General features: G+C 41.4%; 1 protein-coding gene across 3 annotated transcripts in view; it reads left to right on the top strand.

The window, feature by feature from the left end:
* The window catches only part of Tmc1 (transmembrane channel-like 1), a 170754-nt gene that overhangs the window by 114374 nt on the left and 43512 nt on the right, over positions 1 to 12868 (top strand). For all 3 annotated transcript variants that reach the window (NM_001415991.1, XM_063268475.1, XM_039084312.2), the window contains one exon: positions 10382 to 10524. In NM_001415991.1, coding sequence (NP_001402920.1) covers positions 10382 to 10524 — 143 coding nt within the window. The remainder of the gene's footprint in view (positions 1 to 10381; positions 10525 to 12868) is intronic.

The raw sequence follows: 12868 nt of genomic DNA, 5'->3' as shown, positions 1-12868 counted from the left end.
CCAGCATCATGATCAAAAATGATTTTGGAACTAGATCTTGCTTTTCTGGTGTGTTTGGATATTCCATGTTTGTTTTGATGGGAGAATTGGGCTCCGATGGTTCCATGTAGTCTTGGTTTCTGTTGCTTGGGTTCCTGCGCTTGCCTCTCGCCATCAGATTATCTCTAGTGTTACTTTGTTCTGCTATTTCTGACAGTGGCTAGACTGTCCTATAAGCCTGTGTGTCAGGAGTGCTGCAGACCTGTTTTCCTCTCTTTCAGTCAGTTATGGGGACAGAGTGTTCTGCTTTCCGACGTGTGGTTTTTCCTCTCTACAGGTCTTCAGCTGTTCCTGTGGGCCTGTGTCTTGAGTTCACCAGGCAGCTTTCTTGCAGCAGAAAAGTTGGTCTTACCTGTGGTCCCGAGGCTCAAGTTCGCTCGTGGGGTGCTACCCACGGGCTCTCTGCAGGGTCAGCAACCAGGAAGACCTGTGCCGCCGTTTCCGGGAGCTTCAGTGCACCAGGGTTCCAGATGGTCTTTGGCTTTTTCCTCTGGCGTCCGAGATGTGTGTGCAGAGAGCAGTCTCTTCTGGTTTCCCAGGCTTGTCAGCCTCTCTGAAGGTTCAGCTCTCCCTCCCATGGGATTTGGGTGCAGAGAACTGTTTATCCGGTCTGTTTCCTTCTGGTTCTGGTGGTGTCTCAGGCACAGGGGTCCTGCCGCTCCTGGGCCCTCCCCCACGGGAGCCCAGAGGCCTTATACAGTTTCCTCTTGGGCCAGGGATGTGGGCAGGGGTGAGCAGTGTTGGTGGTCTCTTCTGCTCTGCAGCCTCAGGAGTGCCCACCTGACCAGACGGTTGGGTCTCTCTCTCACAGGGTCTGGGTGCAGAGAGCTGCTGCGGGCCGGGATCCGCGGGTGTCCACAATACCTTTAAGATGCCGGACCACCTCCCTGCCCTCTTGACAGCCACATGTAAATATTTTATTAATAACATACCAGGCTGGTAAAAAAACTAAATTAAATTATGTATCCTAAGTGTTGGCTCAATGTCTGGACCGTTGTAGACAGTTCGAACACCTGCTTTGAGTGTCTAGCTCAAGAGAATATTCTTTTGTTGGAGGAAAAAAATAAATGCTCCGAAGATAAAATCTGATCTGGACACGTCAAAGAAAGATGTGTCAGCATCTCTGACCTGTTCAGGAGGCAGAGGGACAAGGGCATTGACCCACAGGTACACAACCAAACAAATGGCTTTTGTCACAGCTCTGAAGAATGGAGTCTTTGATACTAATCTGCAAAAAAGAGAGAGTCTGTGGAAGTTAAGTCCTTGCTTTGTCTCTCTGATACACACATTATATATCAAGAACCGTGTAGCAAGTCTCACCATGGTAGGGCACAGAGTATACATAACTGTGCCATATGCTAATATTACTTTGAGCTTTTTTTTTTTTTTCATTATTCACCAGTTAGAGTTTATTTACTATGAAATTGAAAGCAATTAATTCTTCTCTCCTGGGAAATGGGACAGCGGCAGATCTGAAGGCTGCAGCTTACTGAAGGATCTAAGTTAGTATTTCTTTTTTTTTTTTTTTTATTAACTTGAGTATTTCTTATATACATTTCAAGTGTTATTCCCTTTCCCGGTTTCCGGGCAAAATCCCCCTCCCCCCTCCCCTTCCTTATGGGTGTTCCCCTCCCAACCCTCCCCCCATTGCCGCCCTCCCCCCATAGTCTAGTTCACTGGGGGTTCAGTCTTAGCAGGACCCAGGGCTTCCCCTTCCACTGGTGCTCTTACTAGGATATTCATTGCTACCTATGGGGTCAGAGTCCAGGGTCAGTCCATATATAGTCTTTAGGTAGTGGCTTAGTCCCTGGAAGCTCTGGTTGCTTGACATTGTTGTACTTTTGGGGTCTCGAGCCCCTTCAAGCTCTTCCAGTTCTTTCTCTGATTCCTTCAACGGGGGACCTATTCTCAGTTCAGTGGTTTGCTGCTGGCATTCGCCTCTGTATTTGCTGTATTCTGGCTGTGTCTCTCAGGAGCGATCTACATCCGGCTCCTGTCGGTCTGCACTTCTTTGCTTCATCCATCTTGTCCAATTGGGTGGCTGTATATGTATGGGCCACCTGTGGGGCAGGCTCTGAATGGGTGTTCCTTCAGTCTCTGTTTTAATCTTTGCCTCTCCCTTCCCAGCCAAGGGTATTCTTTTTCCTCATTTAAAGAAGGAGTGAAGCATTCACATTTTGATCATCCGTCTTGAGTTTCGTTTGTTCTAGGGATCTAGGGTAATTCAAGCATTTGGGCTAATAGCCACTTATCAATGAGTGCATACCATGTATGTCTTTCTGTGATTGGGTTAGCTCACTCAGGATGATATTTTCCAGTTCCAACCATTTGCCTACGAATTTCATAAACTCGTTGTTTTTGATAGCTGAGTAATATTCCATTGTGTAGATGTACCACATTTTCTGTATCCATTCCTCTGTTGAAGGGCATCTCGGTTCTTTCCATTTTCTGGCTATTATAAATAAGGCTGCGATGAACATAGTGGAGCACGTGTCTCTTTTATATGTTGAGGCATCTTTTGGGTATATGCCCAAGAGAGGTATAGCTGGATCCTCAGGCAGTTCAATGTCCAATTTTCTGAGGAACCTCCAGACTGATTTCCAGAATGGTTTTATCAGTCTGCAATCCCACCAACAATGGAGGAGTGTTCCTCTTTCTCCACATCCTCCCCAGCATCTGCTGTCACCTGAGTTTTTGATCTTAGCCATTCTCACTGGTGTGAGGTGAAATCTCAGGGTTGTTTTGATTTGCATTTCCCTTATGACTAAAGATGTTGAACATTTCTTTAGGTGTTTCTCAGTCATTCGGCACTCCTCAGCTGTGAATTCTTTGTTTAGCTCTGAACCCCATTTTTTAATAGGGTTATTTGTTTCCCTGCGGTCTAACTTCTTGAGTTCTTTGTATATTTTGGATATAAGGCCTCTATCTGTTGTAGGATTGGTAAAGATCTTTTCCCAATCTGTTGGTTGCCGTTTTGTCCTAACCACCGTGTCCTTTGCCTTACAGAAGCTTTGCAGTTTTATGAGATCCCATTTGTCGATTCTTGATCTTAGAGCATAAGCCATTGGTGTTTTGTTCAGGAAATTTTTTCCAGTGCCCATGTGTTCCAGATGCTTCCCTAGTTTTTCTTCTATTAGTTTGAGTGTGTCTGGTTTGATGTGGAGGTCCTTGATCCACTTGGACTTAAGCTTTGTACAGGGTGATAAGCATGGATCGATCTGCATTCTTCTACATGTTGCCCTCCAGTTGAACCAGCACCATTTGCTGAAAATGCTATCTTTTTTCCATTGGATGGTTTTGGCTCCTTTGTCAAAAATCAAGTGACCATAGGTGTGTGGGTTCATTTCTGGGTCTTCAATTCTATTCCATTGGTCTATCTGTCTGTCTCTGTACCAATACCATGCAGTTTTTATCACTATTGCTCTGTAATACTGCTTGAGTTCAGGGATAGTGATTCCCCCTGAAGTCCTTTTATTGTTGAGGAGAGCTTTAGCTATCCTGGGTTTTTTGTTATTCCAGATGAATTTGCAAATTGTTCTGTCTAACTCTTTGAAGAATTGGATTGGTATTTTGATGGGGATTGCATTGAATCTGTAGATTGCTTTTGGTAAAATGGCCATTTTTACTATATTAATCCTGCCAATCCATGAGCATGGGAGATCTTTCCATCTTCTGAGGTCTTCTTCAATTTCTTTCCTCAGTGTCTTGAAGTTCTTATTGTACAGATCTTTTACTTGCTTGGTTAAAGTCACACCGAGGTACTTTATATTATTTGGGTCTATTATGAAGGGTGTCGTTTCCCTAATTTCTTTCTCGGCTTGTTTCTCTTTTGTATAGAGGAAGGCAACTGATTTATTTGAGTTAATTTTATACCCAGCCACTTTGCTGAAGTTGTTTATCAGCTTTAGTAGTTCTCTGGTGGAACTTTTGGGATCACTTAAATATACTATCATGTCATCTGCAAATAGTGATATTTTGACCTCTTCTTTTCCGATCTGTATCCCCTTGATCTCCTTTTGTTGTCTGATTGCTCTGGCTAGAACTTCAAGAACTATATTGAATAAGTAGGGAGAGAGTGGGCAGCCTTGTCTAGTCCCTGATTTTAGTGGGATTGCTTCAAGTTTCTCTCCAATTAATTTAATGTTAGCAACTGGTTTGCTGTATATGGCTTTTACTATGTTTAGGTATGGGCCTTGAATTCCTATTCTTTCCAGGACTTTTATCATGAAGGGGTGTTGAATTTTGTCAAATGCTTTCTCAGCATCTAATGAAATGATCATGTGGTTTTGTTCTTTCAGTTTGTTTATATGATGGATCACGTTGATGGTTTTCCGTATATTAAACCATCCCTGCATGCCTGGGATGAAGCCTACTTGATCATGGTGGATGATTGTTTTGATGTGCTCTTGAATTCGGTTTGCCAGAATTTTATTGAGTATTTTTGCGTCGATATTCATAAGGGAAATTGGTCTGAAGTTCTCTTTCTTTGTTGTGTCTTTGTGTACTTTGAGCTTTTAGAGAAGCCTCTGTACTTATTTACAGAGGATACATGGGTTTATAGTCCCTCTGGCATGAACAAGGAGTCCTTTCCCCATAGCCTTGCCAGTATTTGTTGTCACTGATGCTAGCCACAGATGAACAAGTAAGGAAAAAATGTGGTGTATACACCATGGGATTTTATTCAGCTGTGAAGAGAGATGAAATCACAATATTCAGAGGAAACTGAAAGGAACTGGAAAGCAGTCTGTTAAGCAAAGGTTTGAGACTCTGAAAGATAAATATGTGTACGTTTGTATGTGGGTGGAGGGGCCAGGAAAGGGGGAAATGTGCTCTTGGGTAGGGTTGGGGAGGACAGAAGAGGAAGATAATACAATACATACATGAAGCTTGCAAAGAAGCTAGTGGGAGAAAGAGGACTAGACAGAAGGGGACCCCAGGACAGGGATGGACTGGGGAAAACAACAGAGACAATGAAAGAAAATGTCACATAGAAGCTCATTACCCTACATGCTAATTAAAATGCTAGTAACAAAATAAACCAGCAAATAAGAGCCCTGCAGTGTCTGGTCTAGGTTTTGGGGTCTGCATTTCCATAAGAACAAAGGAAGCTTAGAGGTGAGCAAAGCCATGGATGGGAGACAGTGGGTCTGATTAGGAACACAGAGGTAGCCGTGGTAGCTCCCAGCTGTCCACAAGGAGCATGCTGTTCAGTGACATTAACTAAGACTCCTGTTGGGGACTCTCAGCTTCCCTTTCATTGTTTCTTTTAGATAGTGATTTGCCCCTCTCTTTCACTCATGCTCCCAAGCTTCTTAATTAAAGGAAGAGGTAAAAATTTAAAAAACAAAACAAAACAAAGAACACCTCAGTGTGGAAATGTGGCTGAATTCAGTTCCTGCAGAGCAACTTCCCCCTTCAGTGACATGCTTCATAAAACCTACCTTCATTGTCTACCTGTTTTAAGTTTGTGGCTTTTTGTTGCCCTCAAACTAGTTGTCTTGCAGTTACTATAAATTAATAAGTTGCTAAAAATGGTGAAATGAACTTACCATCCTGGGGATAGAGTTTTGTCTTTCACAGGACTGTTATTTAGAATTATATGAAATCGCCAGCATTTTGCATGTGGATATTTTGCACGCAGAACTCCCGAGGAGCACACCAATCCTGTTTTCTTCTCTATGTGTTGTATTTGCCAAATTCTGAGTTCTCGGGAAATATTTCAGAGACACACAGGTTAATTCTTAGTGACGAGATAATCAAAACCTTCTAGCTTTCTCTCTTTTTGTGGCGATACATGGGTGACTATGGACCAGAGCCACTGCAGCCTTCAAGACTGGTTTTATTCAATAACACAACTGCAAACTGCCCAGAACTAGAAAGGAATTTTCTGTGCTGATTTGACATTTGGCTGTGGCTGTAGTTTATCTGTCACAGATTTGGGGGAGGAGCGGAGAATTCTCCCGTAGGGAAATCAGGACCCACTAACATAGCAACTGAATACAGCCGTGGCTGGCCTAGGAGCCATTGCTATTTCGGTCACTTCCAGATGTGCACTGCTATAGTTTAAAGCCTTTAAGGGAAGAGGGAAGACACGTGGCATGCCCACTGCATGACTGAGGAGGATATTCCTCTTTTAGGATTCTCAACTCATGTTTAACCATCACTATACTCCTACGATGAATTTAATAAAGCTTTAGAAATTAAAATTGAATTTTGCAATGCTCACATACACACTTGATTGCATGTGTAGCAGTAGGAGAATGGAAAGAGTTTTATGAATAATCAGCACTGTCATGCCTCCCTGCCCCCATACACATGGGCATTGAGAGGACTCTCCCCTACACTGGTACAGTCTACTATTTATGAAGTGACTGCTTTGAACATATGTTGAACGGGACATGTTGTAGCCGAGCCAGCTCCCTGTAGAAACCATTGGACTGATTTAGCCAGCAGCTCTTGATGCTCTCCGTTCTCTCCTCATGCAGGATGTCTTCTTAACGCTGCTAGTATTGTGATTACGAATTATAAAAGATGCCAGTCTATAATATTTAAGGGTATAGAGATGAAACACTTTGAAATCTTTTCAAAAAAAATAAGATGTCCAAGGACCATTTCCTGCTAGATTGATGATGATGTCACGCCTCATTTCTTTCCCTGTGAAGATACGATGCTAATGCAATCCACATCTTGGGGAGACAAAGAAAGCACGGCGGTCAAATGCATGGAGTGTGTGCAAAAACTGCCTCATGTTATGTAACTTGTTCAAGGTTGAGTTTGTTTACCTGGAAAATATATATCAAGGTAGCAACTACTGAATATTCATATGTGTTAGTTGAAGGGCAATGCTGTGGTAAATTACTTCTCCATTATCTAACTAAGTTTTGAGTTAACCAGAGGAAACAATAAAGCCAAGCCAGGCATGAAAAGTACAGTATCTTTTATGGAAAAGTAGGCTCTGTTGCCATAGCCAGCCCTTGTGCCCAGCAGGTGTCCATTTGCATGGGCAGACAAAACCAGTATGTGCTCCCAGAAGGGAATCATGAGCTCTCTCACATCACTTCTGCCCTACTCTCGGACTTGATTCTGTTCCCTGGGCCGTGGTGGGGAGTTAGAGAAAGGCTGAGGGCATTAGAGAAGTTCTACTTGTGAGAGAGCCATTCCGGTGAGGAAGAATGCAGTACTCAGAAAGCAAGAACTTCTCAGGGTTCACTAGACGGCTCTGTAAGAAGAAATAACTGCTACTAAATTATGAACAAAATGTATTAGTTGATATTGTTACTGCAGTGAGTATTACGGAATGCCAGGGTTGCATAAGGAACCGAGTAAGGGCTGGTTGCTGAGACAAATCAATGGTGTAGAAAATGATATGTGTTGTCCCGTCCCATGCTTATAAAAAAATAAACAAAAAGCTGAGGATGTAACCTTTAAACTGAACCAGAGGTCAAGTGTCTGGTCTTATCAGATTCCGTTCTCATTGTCCTGATACAAAGGAACCAGCACAGGGGCTCAGGACAGGCAAGAGGAGACTTCTTGAATGTAAAACAACGTGGCATGCAAAAGGGAGCCAGAAACTCTCACCAGGACAAAGTCTCCCGGGATGAAGATTTCTGCATCTATGGCATTTTGCCCATTCACCCTATCTGGTTTCTTATTGGTCATAAGATTAGCCCCCTTACTCCCTAAAAGACGTTTATGTGAACTGTTTAACTCCAAATATTCTGTTAGGTTGAATTGATCAGAGTTTTCCAGGTAAATTACCTATAACCAAAATATGTGGAAATATAGTTTACATTTACATTTTATATATGTCTTTATATATTACACATAATTAAAATTAATAAAACCTACAGAACATTATTTATAATATATTCATATAATCTATATGAATTTTACAAAATTAACCCACAATTATCAAGGCTGAGACATCCCATGTAGATCTTCCATCTATAAGCCAGAGACCTCTGAAGCCTGTAGATTAAGTCCAAGTACCATGAGCACCTGGAAACTCACTATATGAGCTGCAGTCTGAGGGGGCAGGAGGTGATGAGAAGATGGGCCCCAGCACAAGCATTGCGACAAGAAAGGCAGGGGTGAACACTTCCCCTCTGTCCATTTTTCTACTTGGTCTCATTGAATGTGGTGTTCTGATGCTGGGAACAGTAATTTGCTTTTTCTACACTCATCAGAAACAGGTCCAATGACACATCGGAAACTGTTTAACATCGGATTTCCGGCATCCACTCACTCATTCACAGGCTTAACCATCACAGAAGGGGTTCCTTTTTTTTGTTTTTAAAGATTTATTTTATTCATATGAGTACACTGTTACTGTCTTCAGACACACCAGAAGAGTACATCATATCCCATTACAGATGGCTGTGAGCCACCATGTGGTTGCTGGGAAACTCAGGACTTCTGGAAGAGCAGTTGGTGCTCTTAATCACTGAGCCATTTCTCCAGCCCCGGGCTTCATGTCTTAAGATAAAGAATTGAAGGCACAGACCTACATAGTAAGGAGGGTCTTAGTAGATGGTTATTTGCCTATGGCCCTTACATCTCATCTTGCCCTTGTTAAATCCCCAAACTCATTTGAGATGTGTGACTGTGGTGTGTGCATGTGTGTGCATTTGTGTGTGTCTATGCATGTAACCATTCCATTTTCTCCTGGTTCTTCTGGTACTAAAACCAAAAGTTGAAAAAAGTAGTTTTCAGATCTTTTTAACATCATGTTTGGTCTAACCATCATCTTTGTTTAAGTCAAATTTCTTAATTCCTTCTCTTCATTCTCCTTCTAGAACTTATTAGCCAGGACTCTTTATCCCCTTTCTCTCTATGTTGCTGTACCTTCATTTTCTCCTCATATACTGGTAGGTCTTAGAGTCCTACCAGTTCAGTTGATATAAATGACATCTATGACAGCCAACTGGCTTTAGTAAGAGTTTCAAAAGTAACTCATCTGATTTCAAAACAATTACCTCCAAACTGTCCAATTATTTCACAAAGTGAGACAGTTACTGATTCTCAAAGAGAAGTGAGGCTCGAGCCGGTGAGTGGATGTGCGATATGTTATGGAAAGAATGCTTCAAGATTGAAGATGGAAGCGAGAAAGACGATAGTAGAGAAAGTAGCATCAGAATACCTCAGCATTCTGTGTGCAGGGTTGGGCATTTGATGACTTCAAGGGATGATGACTCTACCTGGGCAGGTAATTTAGGGGAAAGCTGTTCTGCAGAGATGAGCATGGCTGTTATGAAGGAGTGGTACCATTCTGCCTGAGGGATGTTCATTGATTCCAGTATCATCTCACTTGCTTACTGGTGCTAAGAGACACAACTTCTTTGGTTAAGGGGACCAGATCTATTATATCTGAAGTGACAGGAAATGACCAAGATTTAATGGAAGCCACATTCTAGAGTCCCCCTACATGTATGTTACATAAATTCTTTAAGTGGTTCCATGGTTCCATGACAATTGTTTTGATTTTTTAATTCAATGGACATTTCACAGTAACAGCTCCACATTGGAGCCAGCCAACATATGGTTAAAAATTTTATCTATTTAGATGTTCCTGAAGTTCATCTGAATCAAGAAGATGCCAATCAATATGACAACTGAAAGATTAACTCTATGGAACAAAAAAATAGGGCTCATGTCACTCTGTGACCTCAGTTGAAATTAATGTCACTCTATTATTCTTATTTTCTTTTATAAGAACACTTTTATTTTTATTTTTTCAAATTTAATTTATGTTTTTTTTTTAACTTATTCACTTTACATCCTGCTTACTGCACCCCTCTCAGTCACTCCCTCTCAAAGCCTTCCCTCATCCCCACCTCTTCTGAGTGGGTTGGGGGCCCCTTGTGTTTTCCCTCATACCTCCCACCACCATCACTTCAAGTAGTGCTTCCTCTCCCTCTGAGGCCAGACAAGGCAGTCCAGCTAGTAGAACATGTCCCACATACAGGCAGCAGCTTTTGGGATAGCTCCTGCTCCAGTTGTTCAGGACCCAAACAAAGGTCAAGCTGCACAATTGTTACTTATGAGCAGAGAGGCCTAGGTCCAGCCTGTATATGTTCTTTGGTTGGTAGTTTAGACTCTGAGAGCCCCAAAGGTCCAGGTTATTTGACATTGTTGGTCTTCCTGTGGAGTTCCTATCCCTTCTGGGGCCTGTAATCCTTCTTTCTATTTTTCCATAAGAATCCCCAAGCTCCAGCCACTGTTTGGCTGTGGGTGTTTGTATCTGTCTGAGCTATCTGCTGGGTAGAGCCTCTTAGAGTCCATTTTTTTCCTTCGTATTCCTCTTCACAACATCTGCTAAGTGGTTTTGTTGTTGGATTTTTAGGGCCTGGCACAGTACTCTGTCCTCTTTTATGGCTATTACGACAATAAACGCACAATCGGATGGCTGAATTTCCGGCTACCTCTTTCCTACTTCCTGGTGGGGATTATGTGCATTGGATACAGCTTTCTGGTTGTCCTCAAAGCGTAAGTTTTTAATCTTATTTATGGAGTCAATCAAAATCATGTTGAGAACTGGGTATAATTTTGATACTATTTCATGTTTAGAGAATGGTAAGTGTTTAAAAATGGTAAGTGTTTTAAGAGATGAATCAACACTAATATTAAACTATTAGGTCCTCAAAACAAGTCTTTGACACAAACACAGGCCTTCAGGGCACTCCACAGGGTCAGAAAGTGGCAGCATGCAAGGTTGGAAATAAAATCAGTGGTAGAGTACTTGCATATCATGTGCACCTGGCCTTCAATAAAGCCATTTATTTAATTGCTTTAATAGACAACTAAAGGTATTGCAGTAATAGACAACTAAAATGATATTCTGGCAAGTGAATTAAAATAATTTAAAATTAATATTATTTAAATTCAAAGTATTGAATAAGGCAAGCACAATAGATGTGAAATGTTTTTAGTGATAATACGGAAAAAATAAATGTAATTTTGATAATATAATTTACTTAATGAGTATTAGCATTTCATCATATTATCCTCATAAAATTATCATTGTAGTATTTTATGTGTTCTGGGTGCAGTTACTAGGCCTTTGGTGTCTGTTGTACTGTCCATGGATCATTTTTCCAGTGTTTGGTAAACTCTTGCTCCTTGATAGCTCACATTATAGTAACAATGTTCCAGGAGACATGGTGGTTTTTCAAGTTTTCTTAAAGATACCATTTAAGATCATGGCTAGGTTCTAACTCTATTTTCTCTTCTCAAAATTACTCATATTTGAGCCAGGCCAGTCTGATTTTGGACCTCCTTTCGTCATGGAGCTTGGGTGACTTGTTATATGATGAAGTGATTGAGCGTCCTGCTCTATCAGCAGATCCATGGCTTTCACTCCCACTGCCAATGTAGGAAACAGCATTTGGTAGAAGATTAGGAGATATCTGCATGTTTGTGTCATGTCAAATCACTTGTCATGTTTTCTATTGCTACCTTCTACTTGAATCCTCTGTACTATTGGGATAATAGTGGATTTATGGGATTCATCACTCTAATAGACAGGGACCTGTCTTAGGTTCTCCATTGGTGAGAAAAGACACCATGACCAAGGCAACTCTTGTAGGAGACAACATTTAATTGGGGCTGGCTTCCAGGTTCAGAGGTTCAGTTTATTATCATCATGACAATAAGCACGGCAGGGTTCAGGCACACTTTGTGCTAGAGGAGGAGTCAAGAGTCCTAAATCTTGATTAGAAAGCAGTTAGGAGAAGACTAACTTTCAGGCAAGGAGGCAGAGGGTCTCAAAACCCACCCCAAAGTGACATGCTTTCTTCTAATAGTGCCACTCCCTGGGTCAAGCTCATTCAAACCACTACAGGACCTAACTACTAAAATCAAGGAGAGTATATCGTAACATTGTCCTTGCTTGTACTTAATCACCATCACTCACAAAGTAGGAGGAAATATCTACTTCAAATTATTTAAGTTAGAAAATAAAATAAAAAAGAAATTATTTTGAGCATTCAAAGTAGAATTCTTTGTTAGCCCAGTCAGGACTCTCCTGGTTTAGGTCTGAATATCATAGGAATTCTTGGCAAATGGGTAATTGGTTGCCTAAATATTACATCATATTTTCCCTTCTCCTTCTTCAAAGATCTGAAATCCAGATCATAAATGCAATATATACAATTTGAAGGCAAACTAGCACAGGTGAACGTTGTAATGCTCACGGTGGATGAGCAACCATCAGCTTCTCTACAGTATTTAGAGCTAATAATCTCAGACTAAAAGTGATTTTCTTCTTAAATCTAGATGTTCTTCGCAAAGCAATTCTATAAGCTAAAATGTCTGGGTTTGACTGGCATAGCTCACATCTGTCAAACTGCAGGAAAGAACTGAATAATTCATTGAAGGTGCTGAATGAGGAGCTTATTAATGCCACCCTAGCCCCGGAGGCTCTCCCAAGGCTTCCTTACCACAAGGCTTCCTGACAGTGCTATATTCTATATTCATTCTGTTTGGGATCATGACAATAATAGCATTCATAGAATAAACTAAAACATCCTCCCATACCTTACATTGTTTTAGGTAAGCTGTAAATGATGTTAAAGTTTTATCTACGTATACTATCTATTGCTGTAAAATTATAATAAAGAGTCTGTCTTTTACCCCCACTAGAATTGACACTGCAGTGCCCCAAGATATCTGCTAGATATCTTGCCAAAAACACATATCCCAACTCCGTGGTGGCCCAGTGTCTCTGCTGCCACACACTCCCAGAAAGAGCACACAATAACCTCCGATCCAATTGGTAAGATATAATTGCCCACCTAAACATACAAAGCCCTATACACATCCATCCCTTAAG

This window comes from Rattus norvegicus, chromosome 1 (genome assembly GCF_036323735.1).
Source record: "Rattus norvegicus strain BN/NHsdMcwi chromosome 1, GRCr8, whole genome shotgun sequence".
In the NCBI taxonomy this organism is placed as follows: Eukaryota; Metazoa; Chordata; class Mammalia; order Rodentia; family Muridae; genus Rattus; species Rattus norvegicus.
The sequence above is the reverse complement of the archived record's forward strand: the minus strand, read 5'-3'. Positions and strand labels throughout refer to the sequence as shown.